Source organism: Vidua macroura, chromosome 16, assembly GCF_024509145.1.
Source record: "Vidua macroura isolate BioBank_ID:100142 chromosome 16, ASM2450914v1, whole genome shotgun sequence".
NCBI classification, from domain to species: Eukaryota; Metazoa; Chordata; class Aves; order Passeriformes; family Viduidae; genus Vidua; species Vidua macroura.
The window spans coordinates 12579033-12599703 of NC_071586.1; the positions used below are offsets into that span (position 1 = coordinate 12579033).

The 20671-nt window shown below is 41.9% G+C and overlaps 1 protein-coding gene across 1 annotated transcript in view; it reads right to left on the minus strand.

Annotated features, from left to right (window-relative positions):
- Window positions 1–131: 131 nt before the first annotated feature.
- The window catches only part of GNA12 (G protein subunit alpha 12), a 40654-nt gene continuing 20114 nt past the window's right edge, over window positions 132–20671 (minus strand). Inside the window, exons 3-4 of the mRNA XM_053991929.1 lie at window positions 8289–8339; window positions 132–7288 (exon numbers count right to left, since the gene is read on the minus strand). Of these exons, the coding sequence (XP_053847904.1) occupies window positions 6719–7288; window positions 8289–8339 (621 nt within the window). The 3' untranslated portion in view covers window positions 132–6718. The remainder of the gene's footprint in view (window positions 7289–8288; window positions 8340–20671) is intronic.

Here is a 20671-nt window from a genome sequence, read left to right on the forward strand (position 1 = left end):
GTGGCATGACAGATGCACTTCCATGCAGTCCATGCTGCTGTTTGTTCAAAAGGCAACTCTCTCACAGAAAAAAAAAAAAAATAAATAAAAAAAGTCACCTCAAGCTCTGTTGAAAGATAAAACCCATAAAGAACAGTATAACAAGTCAAGTTTTAATAGATTTATAAAATTCATATATACAAAACAGTAAACTAAGTCACCAAAGCTATAAAATACACTTTTTACACATCACAATATAATTTTATCTAGTACACAGTTTTCATAAGTTGAAACTATTACAGCAAGTAGCTGCTTCTATCACAGATGCTGTTTTGGTGCTAGAAAGACACTTATGTGAGCAGTCTGGGACTGTGCTTTTACTTTATGCATTTTTCACCTTCTTTTAGTTTGTCACTGTTTTTAAAGTACTTTCCTGTGAATTGTTAAGAAAATTAAGGCTAAACTCAGGCCTTTCTTGCCCAATGTAGTGAACTGGTTTAAAAAAAGACTGATATTGCATAGTATGTGTGTTAATGCATAGGCACCAGAGAGCAAGTACATTGCAGAAGAAAAGACATCACTTGGCTTCCTAAGCTATGTGGTCGTGTCACAGATAACCTGGTGTTTTGTCCGTTTGTTTTTGTACATTTTAATTCCAAAAACGAGACAACTCCTCACTAGAGCGAGAAACACCAGCACTGTTGTTGTTCAGTGAAGTCTCCAGAAAGAACCTTTTAATCTGTATCATCAATTCAAGCCCATTCCACATTCCAGACAACACAACTGGAGAAACACTCCCTATCCTCCAGAGGTTAATGGCTTCAATGCCAACTGGACTCTGAACACACCTCTCCAAACCTAAGTCCACCAAGCACCTTCCCAAGTCTCGTGAGCTCCCAGCAGATCCTTTCTCCCCCACACCCCCTGCTCCCTGCCATCTCCTCAGCCTTTGTGCCCAACCACCTGCACAAGAGATCAGTGGCAAGTAACAGCAGAGAAGCTGTGCTGCTCAAAACCTGCCACTTCCCTCAAAAGATGCTCTCTCAGGTCCTACTTATTAAAAAATGTTGCTCTCCATCTGTTGTAGGTGTTATTTAAAGAATGGAAACAGCCTCTTACCTTCTTGTGCTCTGGTATCTTGAAGAAAGTTTAAGCAGCTGTCAGGAAGGAACAAGATGCACTGTCTGGCCAGAGATCTGCACACTGTATTTTATCAAAATTGAGGTTTAGCACCCAGTGATGAACAGAGGAAGAGAGAGATTTACAATGGCAGGGCCAGCTTTGCCAGCCTGCTGCTCTTAATTCACAGCCAATGGCTCTCTGGAGTCACTCAAAGCTTTTGGGTCAGTGCAGATGGCATTTCACTTCAATACAGTCCTCACCATCAGCTTTTGGCATCTGTTTAGACACTAGCTCCCCTCTCCTGCTCCCCTCCAACATACTTTGGCTTTTTTTTTGTTTTTTTTTACAATGCCCACCTTGGAAGTTAGTGCTGTTCTTTTTCCCCTCTGACTATTTTCACACCAGACAGAAGATCCAACCTTTAGTCACAGGCCAAGAGCTGGGCTGGGACAGCTCCTCGAGCCAGGCACAGAACCACCAGCACTGACAATCTAGAACCTCCACACTCCCCACCCAGTAAGAACACAAGCATATCAACACACAAACTTTAACACTGCTTTCCAAATGCCATTGTCAAGATAAAAATGTCAAGGACTGAGCTGAACTGCCCAACCACCAAGATGAGCAAAGAGGCAGCATCACCTGGTTAACAGAGAGGCAGTTTCAGCTCCAAATCTCCTGGCTTTACTCATTTCCATCTATGTAAAAAAAGATTAGTGTTAAAACAAAGAAGTGCCCACGTCACAGCACAAAGCAGAGATCACCCCAGCTAATTACAAAACAGATATTATTAAAAAGCACTATGTCTTGCATTACCAATTATTCCTCACTAGGCTAGACAGTCCTCACCTAGCACTGTGTGGAGTCAGCATTAACTCAGGCCAAGTCTGGCCCAGACCACGCCAGTCCTCCTGATCCATAATGGATGCTCCCTAAAAATCTGTTAAAAGCTCATTTACAAAAGTAGGCACAGATGTTTTATAGTTGCTACTGAAACACCCCACCCACCACTTTGTGTTACAGAATTACAGAGTATGAGGTAAAGAGTTGGCAGTGCTATATTAAACCCCTGACTACACCACGTGATTTTATACTAGAAAGAGAACACAGAAAAGAGGGTACTGCTAAACTTACAGCTCTCATCATGAGATCAGTGTTTGGTTTACATGACAAACTGCACTGTGTGGAGGTGTTGCATATCGTGTTTGTCTCTCAAGCTGGCACACATCAAATCATCCATCAATGCAGCAGGTACTCCTGAAAATTTGATGACAGAAGCCAAGCTAAGTCAGGTGTCAAAACTCACTGCTTGAAAATCAGAGGGGCCTTTTAGAGAAATCCTCTAGGTCCCTGCACAAAAGGATTTTTCCCCCAGAAATAAAGAAGTACATACATAGAAAAGACTCCAAAACATAAGTTAATATAAGTTAAAACGTAGTTAATACAAAGACAGCCATCTAAAGGCAGCAGAGGACCTGTTTTCTAAAATGCTGTTCTGTGGAAGGCAGCTGTCTGTAACTAAAGAAAGCTGCTGGTTTTCTTCAGTGGTACCACATCTGTTCTTTTAACTGCTTTAATTCTGCATTCTCTGCAGACCACAATAACCAGCATGGGTGAATTCCCAGAGGGAATGAGGCCATGGGGATGAGGGGCAACACATGGCAGGATGGACACTCCAAATGCACCACTTTTCACACCAAATGCCACTTTAGCTGTCCTAGGGGAATTATATTTTCGTCTCCAGTGCCTTGTACAAATGAGCTCTTCCTACTCCATTTCCCTACAGTTTATTTGCCATTACTTTCTCTACTCTGCCTGCTTGGCTGCAGCTCAGCTTCACCTGCCTCAGCAGGCCTGGGAATGGTCATCTTCAGGAGCTTCATTCTTGCAAAATGCCTAGTCCTAGGTTTTACACAGCAGCAATTAAAAAGTTAAATATATGATCAAGTTAATAAGTCAAATAATCTAGGCTGCCATATTAAATAAGATCCATTCTCTGCCTGAAACTGAAAGCATCTTTGAGTTGTAAAACTGAGTGGCCAGTAATTTCAATTCCATAACCACCATTAGTTAATTTTCAACATTAAGAACTATTTCATTCCTTCAAAGTGACAAGTGCCTATTGAATATGTCACTTCCAGAAAACCACTCATCCTTTTTAACTCCAGCAAGTCACCTTGCAATGCATCTAAGGACTGCTCAGAGCCTGACAGCACTGCAATCTGCAGGAGTGGTACTGACACACTCTATTAGCTTAACACTTGTTTTCAGGACAACAAACACAAAGTAGTGTTGGAAAAATGACTCCCGTTTAGTGTTTCTACTTAAACTCCAGGTTTACGTAAGTCTCTGCCCCAAGCACAGGCTGCAAGAGTTTCCTCTCTTTGTCCTCAGGAGAGACAACCCCTCTGCAACATTTGTCACTGACCCCGGGTGTCAGAGGAGGGACAGCAAAAAGCTGTTTTTTTCTTAAAAAAAAAAAAAAAAGTACTTGTTCAAGGTCTCCATCTGATCATCATCCTGCCTGTGACCCATTTCCTGACCAGCCAGATGAACAATAAGCCTATAAAACTAACAAAAAAAGATGTTCTTTCCAGCTGTGTTTACCTGCAAAGTTCTCCAGGATGTCACTTAAAATAAAGTTTTCTATTTGTTTCTGGTGAAAAGACTAAGCAACCGACCAGCTCTGTCCCTAGAAGTGTGAACAACCTCATCTACCTAAGCTCTGCTTTAGTATTTCACTGATTTACCACAACATGATATTCTGGCTTTATTACACTATAACTTTCCTTGAAAAAAATCCCCCAAGCCTCCTCAGCTGTGGCAAGACAAGTATTTTGCAGAGAAAGCTGACAGTTAAAGACCCCCACGTCCTTTTTAGTCACAGGCCAGCTCCTCTCCAAACTTGGGAAGTGCTTGACTTTTGCAAGGACGAGTTTTGTGACCTGGGGTTCCTGGTGTGATCCATCACTATCCAAACCTGACAGAACTCTGAGCCCACAGAGCCAAAACATGGATTTTCACCTGCAGCTGCAGCTCCACACTCAGGCCCATTTCATCAATTAAAACAAGAAAGGCAAGAATGGGCCCAAGGTGGGCAAATTGGTTCCTCAAAACTGTCTTAGTGTGCAAAACTGCCATATCATATACAAAAAAAAAAAAGCAGCTTGAGAGCTCAGTGTGAGATCTCTCATGCTGTTTCTTTTCTAGGTGCAGATTTTAATTTACTTAAAATATAAGTCGCATCATTAGCTCTGTTGAGGGTAAATCCATAAGGTGACTAAGGATACAAAACCATGGATGAGTGTCAAGAGAAAAACAGAACAGAAATTCCATGCTATGCCTCCCAGGTAAAACTACAGTAGATTCAGACACCCAACTGAGGTAATTCTTGAGAAAAAATACAGTTGAAAGGGAATGTTTAACTAATTTGAGAAAACAAACATAATATTAACTCATCTGGAAAATTCAGTGAAAGAATAAAGCTCACAGCAAACTAAGAACTGAAGTCAAGTCAACCTAGAAATCAGGTGAGCTCACAACTGCCTCCTCTTTCCCAGTGTCTTGTGTGAAGTGAAAACCACTACCAAGAACTCAGAAAACATCTGAAAGCTTTGAAAGCAGCCTTAGTCTTCAGCCAAACAAATGAGCTCAGAGAAACCAACCTTATGTGATGAGTAAACTTGTTTGCATCACGCCGTGGTGAAACATTTTCCTTTTCAAATGTAATAATCTTAATATTTTTCCCCATCTGAATATTAGTCACATAACATTCTTCTTCTTCAAGGCTAAAAATTAATAAATATTTAAAAGACAGAGTTGGTCCTGGCAAAATAAGACTTGTTACAAGGAAGCTAATTCCTGTTTAAGTTTGCTGAAATTTAAGTTAGATTTTCCCATCTGCAACTTCTCAGTTGCTTCTTAGGTCGACTCTGTGCCTGTTACAGCCACAGCTTTTCCACTCTGGAGCCTGCACAAGGAAAGCCAGGAGGCTGCTACATCAGGAAACTACACAAAAATACTGATATGAACATCTGCAAGCTTCAGAGGGGAAGAAAGATTCCAGATTTTATCCAAATTAACATGAAAGGACAACGGAACAGGACTTTTCTTTGACCACATTTCCCATGGGATTACCAGCTGAAGTAAAACTTTGCTTGTTTTGACATGCCATTACAGGCTCAAAGGGGATAAGAACTCCAGGGAATCTGCTGACTTTTTATGGGTACAAACAGCCCTTCAGGTTTTATTCTTGGATAAAAACTATGACAAAAATTGCACAGTAAACTCTGTTTGAGTTACCTAAAGGCCAGCACTACAATATCTTCGGTTTGTCCATGTACCCCACTGCAGCAGAAAAGATCCAATGTCTGTACACACAAAAGGCACCTGGCAGAGATTGAGAGCACAAGGAAATTCGGAGTTCACACCCAAATTATTCACAGCCTCTTGCCATTTTACACCCAAACCACTGCCCAAAAGGGGCAACTGCAAACCTGACTGTGCTCTGAGTTCCCTGTGCATCACTACAGGCTAAAGATCCCATTAAGACACAGATTAAAGGCTAATTTTACAGCAAGGTCTTGCTGTCCAAATACGTCAGTGCAGCTGGAAAGTTGGGATCTCCAGGGTGTTCACTCTTCCTACAAGGTCAGCTGTTGGGAACTAATCAAGCAGCTGCTGTGCTACCAAAACCTTTGCTTCAAGAGTTTAATCAGCTTCCAAACTTTTGAGTACAGATGAAGCCCTGTCACGTGAGATACTGAACCTTCACAAATGCTGCCACTGTGGGTGTGAGGACAGTGCTAGCTGGCCATGGAGCACATCTCCCTTGAGCAACCACTGTGCAGGTACATGGCTGGGTGCTCCAGCACAGGCTGCTGCACCAAGGAAATCAGTTTCCCCATGATGTAACACCCTCCAAGCATAGTGCAAAATAAACCCTTCTCCAAATCAGCGAGGCCTCAAGTCCCCAGCCCATTTACTCCAGCATGAGTTTCCTTACACAGTTTTAGATTTCTGCCTCAGGAGACTCATGTAAAACCTTCAGACAACAGCTGTGCATCCACCTTGGGAGGTGGATTCTAGACCCCTGGCAAAGCTGAACACACACACAAGACCTGGTTACACTCCTAAGGGTTAAGAATGGAACTTCCATTAACATTCTCCAATACAGCTGCCAATCTCATCATGTTTAGATTAGTTTGATTGATTCAGCACCTCCAAACTACAAAAAAAAAAAAAAAAGGCAGTTTGTACAATTAGTGTCTCTGAAAAATGAGCGCATTCATTTGAAACGTGTCTTCCATCCATGGTTTGTCAGAGATTTCTGTTCTCGAAGAAGGCAGACGGTGGCTGTGTCATTCAGCGTTCCAGACTCGGTACAGAACCTACCACGGCCAGGTTTCAGTAGTGTTTTAGTCCAAATGATTCAGTAGCTAACATCAACACGACTCCTCCGGCCTATAGCTCCTCTGTTTGGACTGGCTAGTGTACAGCATTCCTGAGCCAAGGAATTCGCATGGGTCCTACGCCGCATGCAAGGGCCATACAGAAAGGACAAAAACTTCGATCGAACCCTCCAGCGAAATTTCAACAGAGCAGGGGCTGCTCTCCTTCACTGCAGCATGATGTCCTTGAGGTTCTCCTGCAGGATGGTGTCCTTGACGGCGTGGAACACGAAGCGGATGTTCTCCGTGTCGATGGCCGTGGTGAAGTGGTGGAAGAGGGGCTTGCTGCGGTTCCGCCTCTTCCTGTCGAAGCACTGCACCAGGTAACGCTGCACGTCCTCCAGACGGTGAGGGTCGCCCTTGAAGTCCGAGAAATACTTCTTAATGCTGACAGTCTTTACCTTCTCCACGAGAAGGTCCATCTTGTTGAGGAATAGGATAATGGAAACGTTAAAGAAAAGCTTGTTATTGACTATTGTCTCAAAGATATTCATGGACTCCACGAGTCTGTTTGTGCGCCTGTCTTCCATGAGGACCTGGTCGTATTCACTGGAGGAGACCATGAACAAAATTGAAGTTATTCCATCAAAGCACTGGAACCACTTTTGACGCTGAGATCTCTGTCCCCCTACATCCACCATCTTGAAAGGAATTTTTTTAATGATGAAATCATGCTCTACTATCCCCTTCGTGGCTTTTCTGGCCAGCAAAATATCTTGCTTGCTGGGGAAATAGTTCTGCAAAAGAAAGGAGAGAAGTGTCAAAAAAAAGTCCTTCAAAAATTCTGGCTCATGCCTGAATACTGAAGGGATGGGTAAAATCACCAGGAGCTGCTTTTAAATTTAACAGTTATCAGCTGAAGAATGAGTACTCAACTTTAAAACACTGGCCTGTTGACCATTTAGCTCAACACTTTGGTAAACAGCTACAGAAGATCCTGAGATGTATGAGAACAAAAAACAAAGGACTAATTCACTACTTCACATTTTCACCCATCAAGCCTCTTCATTTAAGGCTGAAGTGCATTTTGTCACCATGAAATTCTTAGCTACACTGTTACTGCCACTTAGGTAGTGTTCAATAAAGCAGATCAAATCATCACTGAAAGGTGTTTTTGTTTTTTTTTTTTAAATCTAGCTTTTCCACAGTTCATTACTCTTACAAGGACCGTCTTGAAAGCTTTAGTGGAAACTCTTCTTCCAGGTTCACACTCTGTGACCAGCAAGTACAGCAGCAGATTCTACCACAGTCTGTGGCCCAATCTACTGCTGTAGAGAAATTTCTTCTTCAGAACCTTATCATTGTTACTGTTTAGGAAAATTATCTCCCTTCTTTCTCCTCTAAGTGTCCTGACAGATGTTTTCCTTACAGATTTTGAATCCTACAAGTGCTAGGAATGGTTTTTATTTTGTTAAGGTTTCATTCTGCTACCTGAAGTAGCATCAGCCATCAGAACATCAGGAAAAGGGAATGAGATCCAGAGACTGCACAGAAACCTGATAAAATATGTGCACAAATACAATTTCCATTTGTTATCTGTCAAAAAAAGATTAAACAAATGTTAAGCTTCAGTTTCAGAAAGCTGGAGGTTACTGTTTCTACAGAAAGAACACTGAATTTAATGTGTTATTATTTCATAAACAAACCAAAAATCCCAAGCAAACCCCATTAATCACAGCCCACTCAGGCTCTCCTTGTCTCTTGGAGCTCTCTGGGCAGAAGGAGGAGGTTTCTTACCAGCTGACCGATGCGATCCAGGTTATCCAGGAAGTATTTCACTGATTCACCCTGTGGAAAAGGAAAGACATGGGAACTGAGCTTGTTTCTAGGACAGCAAATCCAACAGAACCAAAGCCTCCTTCCCAACATGCACTGAGGTCTAACAGAGCAGTATCACCAGGTCTGGAAAAATCAAAGCTGTGAAGAGATTTGAACAAATGCTGAGATCTATCCAGTGAATCTCTACAATAAAAGAGAAGTGTTATTAAAGTCAGTTCTTTGACTTAAAGAATTTGGCTTTTTTCCCCTTGTAAGATAAGTGCAGTTAGCTGACAATGAGTGGGAATAAAAAATGAAACACATTTATAAGAAACCAGTGTATTTTGTTTAAAATTCACAACAGTGAACAAAAGCATATCCTAGAAAAGTGGAAGATTTAGGTCCCCCACAGTTTATGATGATTTAAGCTAGACTTGCTTGTCACAAACAAAGGAAAAAAGGAACATTTTCAAGGACTTGCTCTTCTACAGACAGTTCCCCTTCTGGGCTCAAGACTTTTAATAATAGATTTGCTCATCTTGTAAAAAGGCCTTTAGCAATTATATCAAGAAGAAAATAGGAATGTTTACAGGGAAAATTCATGCTTGTGTGAAAATTTACTCTTGTGTAAGAGGATATGGTCTTTTACCAAACAAGCTTACCTGTGTGTCCCACCCAAATCAAGGGCCCCTCTGCATTAAGTGGGGACAAGAAGCCCTGCACAGACTTTTAAAGTAACAATACTGTTTCCATACAGATGTAGGCTACTCTGGAGTGAAACCCTCCAGCAAATACTTCCCTTCATGAAGAAGTAATTCAGTAAGTCTTCTTTACTGCTCAGGATGTCTTGTAGTTGTAGCCATGTCATGAGAATGATAAAGTGGAAAATCCTGCTGCTTTTTAGTGATTTGAGGCAGGAAAAGCCATTCCTCATCACAGATCAGGGCTGTCAGTCAGGACCAAATGACAGTGGGTGCCCTCTCCAAGTCACTAATTCAGAATGGAACTTCCTCCAAGTACTCCAGCTGCAATATAAACTCTTAAACCACAGATCCTCCTCTGCATCATAGGCCTGAGACAGCAGAAGAGAATTCTTGCCCTCAGTACAACCCTAAACAGATGAACACAACAGTTCATTGTGAGGAATCAGACTGGAGATCAGAGGATTCAGCGTTGGACAAGTACAGACTCCCAGCATAAGGCACATACAAAAGGAGCTGGAGCTTATTATTTCCTAATATTTAAAACTGGAAGTGTCTTTTCATAAAGGAGAGAGAACACACGGATTTGCAAAAGACTACCATGTATCAACAAAAGATTTACAATGGATTGCTGGCAGAAAAAAACACTTCTTTTTTTGTGGGGGTGGGGTGGGGGAGAGGGGAAGTTTCCAAAGAACAATTGCTCTAAGAGCTTCCTTACAATCATGAATTTTCATAAGGTGAAAGTAATTTCCTGTATTTTTTGGCACTCTGTGGATCAGAAGAGATATCACAGACTGCATGAATAAGAGAAAAGGGCTTCCTGTACAGCATTAGTCATATTCAGGAGATGGGAGAGCCCAGAAAGAAAAGATCACTGAAGCTACAAAAAAACCCCTTCTCTATCTGTTGTGCTCCGTCCCACACAGCTCCTTCAGACGTGCAAAAATACTGCAAAGGAGCCATTTCTGATGGAGATGCTTCCAATTTTCTACCCAGCTGCTTCAAGAGTCCCTGCCTGTCTGCCCACCCTCCCACGCTGGAGCAGGGAACAGCCATGTGCTGTGAAATGCAGGGACACACAGGCAGCATCACCTGATTTACAGCTTCTGCCTCCCCTAATTCCCACCCCACACATCCATCACTCTGACATTCTGCACACTGATAGGGAGGTAAGAAAATAAATTGATTAATGGAAAAAATACATGTTCATTTCTGCAGTGATTTAAGGAGAACAGACTTCTCTAAGATTCTTACCCAGCTCTTATTAACGTTGCAATCAAGCCATGTAATTTGCTCAGGGAAATTTTAATCAGCAATGGCAAAGCACAGGGAGAGCTGGGTAACCAAGTCAGGTGGCTGGAACAGGTGTGAGCACCATATCCATGGTCTGACAGATCTGAAGGAATCTGAATATTCTCTTCTAGCACAGAATCCAAAGGCATCCAGTACTTAAGTCAAAATATCCGTTTCCAGCCAAAACAACAAATCCTCAACAAGCTCCAGAGGGTTTGAAGTTTAAAAACCCTCAAAACATTAAAGCACACAAACATGAAGGGAAGAAAAACACCCACCAAAATCCTTGCAGAGCAGTAAGTCCAAACCCAGCACACACACTCAAAAAGGATTAAAAATCCTTTTTAATGATTCCCTGATTAATGATTCTTTATTAAGTCCTAGGGAAGTGTGAACTCAGTTCCTGCACCAAAGGCTTCTGGAATAACTTGGTTCTACACCTTAGTCAGATTTACAGCAAATTGGGATGTTCTGGGAAGCACATTCAGTTCCTCCAGGCAGCAGCACACACATGCACTTGGCATTAACTGACTTGGTGAGTAACACATAACATATTAAATGAGGAAAATATGAAAACTCCAGGTTTCACAACTGTTTGCTATTAGTGTTTTTAATTAGAACAGTTATGCTAACTGAACATTCCTTTCTATATTCATTTTCCCTACTCATTTAGACAGCAATAGTAATTAGATCTAGAAGTCTAATTCATTGAGTTTTATATCAAGCTGCACTTCAATGGATTTTTGAATTCCACTAATAAATGATTGTTTATGCAAAGCTGTCTCATGCTTTGGGTATTATACACACAAACAAATGCTTATGTATATAAATGTATGTATATAAAATATACACACAGTTTCTAAATCAAAGTAGGTTTTCCATTCAAAGCAAATAATTATCAAAATAAAGTATCAGCTGCCCCTCTTTTGTGTTGAATTATTTTTTCTCTTCGTGACACTGGCCACAGAGAAGCTGGTTTGGCTTTTTCAGTGCAAATATTTAGTGTTTCCCCAGTACCCATGTGGCCATTCAGCTCCATTCAAAGCTGGCTTAGCAGTACAAGTGCTCTCCTCCTCCAGATCTTAGCCAGTTATTTCAGGTCCATGACCATGACTTCCTATAAAAGTGTCAGCAAATATTTGTAACTGATTCATCAGATGCTAAAAATATCTTTATGCAGATTGATGACTTCAATTTCAGTATTTTAATGGTTTTACTGGGAAAAAAAAAGCTTATTTTAACATCACAATCTATTTCAAGCTATGCTTGCAAAGTAGAAATGAAAGCTGAAGTTATTTACAATATATGTATATTTATACCCTCTATGTGTATTTATACTACGTGCAACTACCTAAATATAATCACATCGTGGTGTGTTCACTTAAAAAACAAACAAAAAAGATCCAGATCAGATCTTTTACAGGCTGATGTTGCAAGAAAAACTGTGGCAGCTCCAGAAACTTCCTCTGATCAATGGTGTTCACAGAAGGCTGTTGAGCTTCTGCCTTTCAGATTCAGAAAGACTCATGTCTTCCATTGTCCTAATAGTACACTACTTCCTTTAAAAATATTCTAACAATATTCATAAATAATGCTCTTAAACTATGAAAGACTAATTTCAACCAGCACAAGACTGAGATAGGAAGCCCCGTTCTGTCACAGCCCCAGCAGAGTCTGTCAGTGAAGCATTTACACACTGACATTTCTGATTTACTTTATTTTTAACTAGTGCTCGATTAGTACATTTCACATTGGAAAGTTACAAACCAGTTTTTTTAATGGATTTTCATCCTCCTTGATAATAAATCAAGATGTTTCAGCGGTGTCTCCTGCACCCACACCCCGTGTTTTACGGGAGAGCTGTGGGGGAGGGAACAGTGACCTCTGAGTTATGAATTTTATGTCGCTCAGATGATCCTTTTTTAGTGCCCCAGAGTCCAGCAGTGACCATTCGTGCTCCACTCCTTGCTCCCCAGACAAGAGTGACCACAAAGCTCGGGTGACTCATTGTGTCACTGCTGAGCTCTCCTCCCTCTGCAGCCCAGATCCTGTGAGTAACAGTTCTGCGTCTGGGACCAAGAGAAGGAGTTAGAGATGCTGTTCCCATTGTTCAGGAGAATGAGTCACTGCACATCTGGGAACTGGGGGAATGAAGAAACACAAACAGAAGGCCTCAAATGAGCCCACAATGCAGTATCGCTATTGGATTATTAAAAAAAAAAAATGTTATTCTTTTAAACTGGCCTATCTGCAGTATAAAGTTTGGTGAAGCCAGAGAAAATAGTGCTGCAATTTGTTTAAAAACTGACTGGTGGAAGAGAAAGGGAGGAAAGTTGAAATGTAAACATATACTCCTGCTTCCTGAAATAGTCCTCTAAAACTCTTTTTATAAGCTAGATTATTTTGACCACAGCATTCTCAAGGGGCAAAAGCCATGAAATAAAAAAAATTTTAATCTACATACTTTGTGCAATGTGAATGCCATTTTAGCATGAGCTCCAAATAAGTCACCGTGAAAATAATGATTGAACTCAACATCCCTGTCCCTTCAGGCTACGTTCAGAGCACATAGGAAATCCCCCCACAGAAATATTATAACTAATCTGGCATCACTTCCTTTGCCATTGATAGCCTCATTCTGGGCAGAGTTCCCAAGTAGTGTTTATTGCATGAAAATAATGCACAGCAATCATATGCAGATTACTTTAAAATACCCCCAAAAACTCAGCAGACATGTTCTGGAAAGCCAGAATTTATCAACCTGTCACTGAAACCCTGAGTTATTCAGAGGGAGCCCTGGTCAGATCATAAAGGACAGTGACACATCCCATTGTCCAGCTCCTTAAAATACTGGCTCATTTCAAACTTTTCCTGCTGAAAAGCAGTTCCTCTATATTCTGCTCTGAACTAGAAGACTTGAAAGGGGACTCTCTGTTCCAAATTGGCTTTTTTCCTTTCCTTGTCCCAAGGCCTTTTTGACATAATATTAATGTAGCCCTTCCTGATCATTCTGTCTCTGGCTGCTAAATTTAGAGTGTACAATTTAAGGTAGACCTGTCAGTCTTGGCTTGTTTCAGATGATGGATTAAACCACAGAGGAAGGAAATGTTGTACTTCAAGGAAGCATCTAATACAGATCAAACAGAAACACAAAACACAGATCTAAGAGAATTCCCACACTGCAGTGAAACAGATACTGCAAATAACTGCCACGACCTGCAGCAGAGCCTGCAAGGTGAGAGAACACTGATCCAGATAAAACACCAGGGCTGGGCACCCACCCCCTGCTCAGGAGCTGGAAAACACTCAGCAGCAGGGCTGAGAAACACAGAGGGGACCCAGGAGACCCTAGGAAGATGTTTGGGAATCTCCCAGCTCTGAGATCTTGGATACATAAATGGGAAGAACTGAAAGCACTGATACAATTTCATCCAAAGCTGGCCTTCATTTAAGGAACCATTCCATGAGGGCTGCTTGAGACATGTACAGACAAAAAGCAAACTTGCAAGCAAAATCTTTGTTTGCAAACACTGAGATCTCCCCTCTTCCAGGTTTCCTGGGATGTCAGATCTTGACTGTGAGGGGTCTGAATGGCACCACTTCAGATGTTTTATAAAAGCAAGAGACCCAAGGGAGAAGCGGGGTTACAAAATAACCAGAAGACCAGTATTTGAAAATGTTCAGGAGTTAGATCAGCCAAGTTTTTGGGTACTGAAATTTGAACCAAAACCTCACCATCAAAAAGTGATACAGAAAATGCTTTCCTTAGTGAGAGGCACTGGACACAAAGCAGCAGGTTGACACCCTGCCACCACAACACAAATCCTTTGGGAGTGAACGGGCTCAGCTCTGCACCCTGCTTCTGTCCAAGGGCTAAAACTCTCCTGAGGGACAGCTACAAACAAACAACTTCCCCTCCCCAAGCCCACAGGCTCCTTCAAGAGATTACTTCTAAATCTGCACTTCTATTCAGCCTCACTGCTAACAGGGCATGGATTTACCACAGCCAGAAATGTGTTCCCTCCTCTCTGACAGCTGATGAATTCAGTATTATTTTCCAAGGAGGTGAGCAAGTCTGTGCTTGTTAAGAATTCCCCCAGAGGATGCTGAAGTAACCTAAATTGCCCTGAAATGCTGATGTCCATTGGACACTGCAATTCTGTTCTACAGATATTCTACATCCTGTCTGGGCATCAAAATTTATTGACACAAGACAAACATTAATTTTTCATTCAACCACCAGCTCCAATGCAGAGATCAACCACTTCTCCTTATTTAAGCTGTACAGAATTCCAGCTATCAGATCTCTCCAGTGTTATTTAACTTCCTCCTTAACAACAGACTGAGCTCCTGGCTCCTATCCAGCAACTCCAGTGCTTATCCAAGTTGCTGCTATCTGGACCCTACAAACACACCAACTGCAAAAAAAGTACCACATGGTTCCAAACTTCTAAAAATTACCTCTCCTTTCTCCTGCCTGCTCACACACGGTAAGTATCAGATGTTAAGGTCTGAAAATATTTAAAATTCATTATTTGTCACCTCAGTCCAAACAGGCAATGGAAAAATTTGTTTGTACACGTCAGGGTGGGTTTATATTAACTCATCCTCTATGACACATGGCCTAACTGCTTTGCAGCATATGGAAAATAATAGGTGATAAGTATTTATTTAATTCTCCAGAAAAACTTTAGGTTAATCAGAGCTTCCACATCAGTACTAAGATCTGTGGAATCCTGTGACTGAAATTCCAGCCTTGCAGCTAAGAAACACTCATACAGGAGTGGAGTTCTCTGCTGAAGGGCAACTCTTAACATGTGTTAGTTTTTTCTAGCAATCAAATACAGCAATTCTTTCTCCCAAGTGCTGCAAGGGAAAACTAGAGTTACATTTTTTCCTAAAATTCTATGTATTTCTACATCAACAGAATGTAGATGAGATAAATTACTTTTGGACTAGGTTAACAATTCTGTCCATTTGTCTCAAATATGCCCAGCAGCAGCAGTGCCTCCAGGAAGAAAGGAATTTTCTGTTAATAGACTAAGGCAGGCTCCATCCTACACTAAAAGCTTCAAGAAACATTAAAAAAAAAAATCCCTGTAATTTTGATTTTACTCATACTTCCAGTCTTAATCACTGCTGTTTCTGCTTCACAGATCTGCAGTGGCTGGAAAAAAAACCAGGTGCAAACAGCAGAGAAAACAGTACTGGCCACAAACAAAACACAAAGTGTAACACTAACATGCTAAATGTTAGCTTTCAGAAAAATAAATCTAGAAAAATCCTTAACCAGACAGACCTGCACATGAGGGATTCAGCATGTCCTACCCTTCACTGACCAGCTAGCAAGAGTTGAGGAGTGGATGCAAGGGGATGCATGACCAAATTCATGTTTAAACAACAAAAATAGTCCAACGACTGCATCCAACATCAGCAGCAAGCCCGGCTCAGACCTGGCACGAGTGGCTGCCAGACCTACTCCTAAGCATCCCATGGAAGGATTCCTTCCTGTTTCCCTGCCAACTGTCCACGGGAATTCATTGTCTGCAAGTGCTGCCAGAGCCCTTTCATCTCCACACCGGAGGTTCTCCGTGGAGCCAGGCGAGTGCACGCCACGCTCAGCTTCTCATTCCAGGCACAGCCAGCTCAGCACCCCAAAAACAACTGAAACAGCACTCCTGCCACAGCTAGAACAAAGTCCTGAGCTGCACAAGGAGGGATGGATCCAAGATTCTGGCCCATCACCAGCAAATTATCCCATTTATTCTCAGTGGGCGGCTGCCATGGAAAAATGGCAGCGACTGGATGTTTTTGCATCCCCTGGAATGATGCACAATCCCGTTATTCCCTGACCCCAGGCACAAGCTTTGTTCCCAGCAGGTCAGAATGCAAACCTGAAACTTGCTTTGTTTACAGGAGACATCTGCAGAACTAGAACAGACAGTGACAAAAAAAAGTACCTCCTGAATTAATCTAGTCAGCAGTACTGACTATCTGATCAAGACTAAATCACAAGTTTACCAGCGAGTTTCCCTTTCAAATCTTATCAGATCAAGGGATGGGAAATAAATATCTTAGATCTTGTGGGCTGAAAAAGCAGCTAACACCAGCCATGAGAGAATGTTGAGCTTGGACTTTTCCATGGCAGGTGGCCAGCTGGAAAGCTCAGCAACTTGGATGCACTTACAAGAGGCATAACCTTGAGTATCTTGCAGAACGATGCTTCCTGCTCCACTTACACACCAAAGATTTGCTGCAGTGTCCTAATGCTCCACTTTCTGGGGAAGTATCAGCTCAGACATATCACACTGAAATTTGTTGTTAAATGGTGACTGTAAGGATTGCAAAGTGCCGTTCATCCCTCATATTTCTTTATAATTTTGTTCTAAATAAGATTCTCATTTTGTCTGTATGTATACTGAGACATTTTTAGATGGGCAGACTAAAATGATGGCCTTGCAAAACTCAGTAAGTTGCTCAGTATCTGAAAGTAAGGTTTTAGGTAAAACTCAGCTAAAATGCAACCTAAGTCTTAGCTGCACTCAGGAGTACTATTTAACAGTTTGATTCCTATAAAATCAAGTGTCTAGAGAATAAGAGTGCAGAAAGAAATTAAATTCCACCTTGCCTGCATTACTCTGAAGTTGTGCCCCATGCCCATTACCTCAGTGCTTGGCAGGCTCAACCACAGACAACACAAGGCTTGCAAGTCTGAGGGACTCCTCAAGGCAGCTTCACAGCTGCTTCTCAAAAATCATTTGCCCCAGAAACAAAAACCTCCTTTTTCAATTAAGGTTTGGTAATTGTTAATTCTAAGAGACTTAGAATTGACCAGCCCTGAGGTGCAGTTTCTGCCTGTTGTTACCCTGCCTGCCTCCCCAGTGCTTTTCCAATCAGTGGGAATTCTCATCCTGCATTACCTTGCAAGGTTCTTTATCTATTCACATCAAAACATATCAGCTATTCTAAATATTCTCTCCCTTTGTGACAACTGCTTTGGCATGAGGAGGAGGAATTCTTCAAATCTGCACTTAAACTTTCACCCTACTGATACATCAGTATGAAGATTTCATGCAACCTGGACTACTTTCAACATAACTTCAGAATTTGTTTTCTTTCAGGTCTGAAAACAAGTCTGAAGATGAAATCTGTGATTAGAAATAGGTGACAGTTTCTATCCTTAAGGCCTCAGCTACACATAGAAATTAATCAAGCCATGGTGGAAAATGAAGTGAGTTTAACAAACTTTTCCAAGCTGTTGAGCAGACTAGTCTATAAAAAAATCCTAATTAAAGCCTCGGTCACATCCTAGTGAACTGGAGAGAGGGCAGCAGTCCAGCCACGTGGATGGCCAGCTGAACTCCCTGCAACCAGGAATGCATGTGCTGGGCTGGAAGCAAGAAGACAGAAAAAGAGGATATAGTAGGTGGCTCTTTTGTCTCCTGCCCATATCCAACACCATGACTGATTCACTACTGTGCTCTGACCAGACTGAAAGCACATGGATCAAAGCCTTGAATTCAGAGATGGAATTAAATGGGAAAGAGTTCCATCAATAAACCAGTGCTTTTCCAGTTTGAGATTCTACTGAGTTTTCCGAGGCAGAATTAAGCAAGTATCAAGGAAAGCAAGTCAAATTAAGAGCTTTGGGGGAGGGGTGGAGAGCAGACCTTCTAAGGACAAACAGCAACAGTTTGTTCAGGAGGAAAGCCAAGTGAAGCACAAGTCTGCCTCAGTCTGACTGCAGGAATCTGTGTTGTATACAGAGGAGACATTCGAAAGGTGTCAATAAATTACTTCTCAGAGCAACATGTTTTCCACTTTCTCAAACAAAATCTTGCATGATGTTTCCAAGAAGTTTTCTTGCCCTCCCCCAAATCCTGAGTCAATAATAGAGCAAAACAGGTTTACTCCTCAGGGTTGCTCTAGGTGTAGCTGCAAACTAGTGAGAAGGTGGGGACCACAATGCCTTCTGCCTTTGCGACAGATTTTCCAGCAGTACAGCTGAGAAAGGAGAAGTGAAACACGGAGCTAACCTTACCCTTCTCCTTCAGGAAGGGCACTCAACAGCTCTGCTCCCTCCACCAGTGTTTGCTTATCAGCTGCTTGGTTTGGAGCACTTTGGAGCACTGAGATATAACAGCATCACATTCAGGTGCATCTTAAGTCATCTGATCTATGAAACCCTCCCCTGTTGCACAGCTACCACTGCACATAAGCCCAGAAGTCAAAAGTCAAACTGTTTCCTCCCTTCCTCTGCTCACCTCCTCTTCCTCCTCCACACTCAATACCTGTGAAACAGAGCCTGGATTTGTACAGTCTGTGAACACTTCAGATACTCCAGTAACTTGGAACACAAACACTGAAAAAACTACTCTTTGAGGTACAGAATCTTATTTTGGCATCAGGAAAGGAACCATTGCTTGGGAGAAGGATCAGTGAGATAAAGACACTGTCATCACTCCTCGGCAAGCAGCAGGTTAAGGCAGTTTGTGCCCACTTGTGATGCCCATGGCTTGTTCCTTCCCCAGCAGCACAGCGTGCTCAGCCACCCCCAGGCTGCATCTGTCCCTTCTCCAAGAGCAGCTTCCAAAAAACCCACCCAGCATAAACAAGAGCTCAGTGCAAAGCACAGCTCCCCAAACCACCATTTCCTATTGCCACTGGCATTACTCTGTCCAGAGCTACAGCCCAAGGTAAGCTGAAGCCAAGAGTGGTTTGCATTCAGTGAAACTTTCCATGTTTTAAGGCAAACCAGGCTTGTTTGGGGGACAACAGGAGCAGGGGGAAAAACACAAGAAAAGTAGCTTAAAGACATTACAATCTTTTTGAGAAGTCATTGCAAAAAGGTCAGGATTTGGATAGGTAGCAAGGGTACAACATCACCACCTGAGCAGGTTACTGCTGCCTAACCATCCTACCTGCATTTTCCTTTGCAGCTTTCTGTCAGGTCCCATTTTCTCAAGAACACGGGCTCATTAAACATAATTCACTCTCACTGTGATAAGTAAAGAACAACTTCAAATATCTGCTAAGTATAAAAATACAGAAGATATGCCAATAAGACTCTCTCATAAAAACAGACCTAGTTTTTAATGTTTTGCTTATTTGTTCATCTGTTCATGTTACTTGTTCTTGATCCTACATAGCTTACAATAAACTAGGATATTCAGGAAAGCCTGAAAGCATTCATTACCCCTTTATCCTATTAAATTCAGTGGCCCCTTTGAAAAATCCAAGCCTTAACCTCTTACAGTTTTTTTTTAAGGGAACCTTTTAGAACATTTTTAAAGGCACTGAAAACACCCTTGCTTTCTGTCCCAGTTCTACGTGAAAAGCCCAAGGTTTGGTACCAAGAAAAAGCTGAATGAGAAGAAAGCTGAATCACTACAAAGAACATATAAATGAGGTACAAAAGGCTGACTTGTAAAACTGGAACTTTCTGAAGTGCACTGTCAGCACTGCTGCTCTGAGCAGAGAGAGCCATGTCAGGGAGACAGGCTTAACAAAACCAGTCACCTCTTCTTGGGCAGTGCCTGTGTTTTCCCCCAGTTTCCTGAAACCAACCACAGGGTCAGAAAACTGCTAATACAGCACACAGCAAGTAGCAGGAGCTCTCTCTTTCCCTTCACACAGCTAAGCCAGTCCTTGCTGCATCTTCAAGTAGTGCATGTAGCTTTCATTCATCAAGAACTCTGAACTCCAGTATCATGGGAACAAAAATATAAATGTCTCCTTTTCAATTGTATCTTTGAGACTGAATGGATGAAACCAGTCTGACAAGTGGAGCCCTTCCACTAGAAACAGTATTCTTTGTTTTTAGGCAGAAAAACATTAACATATATGTCTCTGCATAATGAAGAACTTTTGTAGCAACTCAAAAGCTTCCCTTGTGCTACCATGACTTTAACCTATGCAGATGCTCATTACTGAATATGTGAGCTCTCCAAATTTCAGAAGGAACTCTTCATTAGACTCCCTCTGTCATTCAAAGGGTGCACCTTTAAATGTGCCTAACTTCCCAGATTTCTGGAATACATTTTCACGACTGGGAATCTCTAAGGTGATAATAGTTGCCAATTTTGAAGTCTCCTGAATGATTGAGGTCCATTAGAAACTTTCTGAGTATGAAATTAAACAGCATAATCAAAGCTAAAGGCTGCTCACTGGGCTGGATTTGTCTCTGCCCAGACCTTTCCTGCACACTAGAAAGGGATAAAGAGATTACCCCAGTGGTTTGTAGCTGCAGTTGGGTACTGGCTCAGACAGCCTGAACTGAAAGTTTCCTTCCTTGTTTCTCACAGCATGTGCCAGCATTTCTTGACGGGAATGCAAAGATTAATTACAGCTGTACTTGCTCTGAAC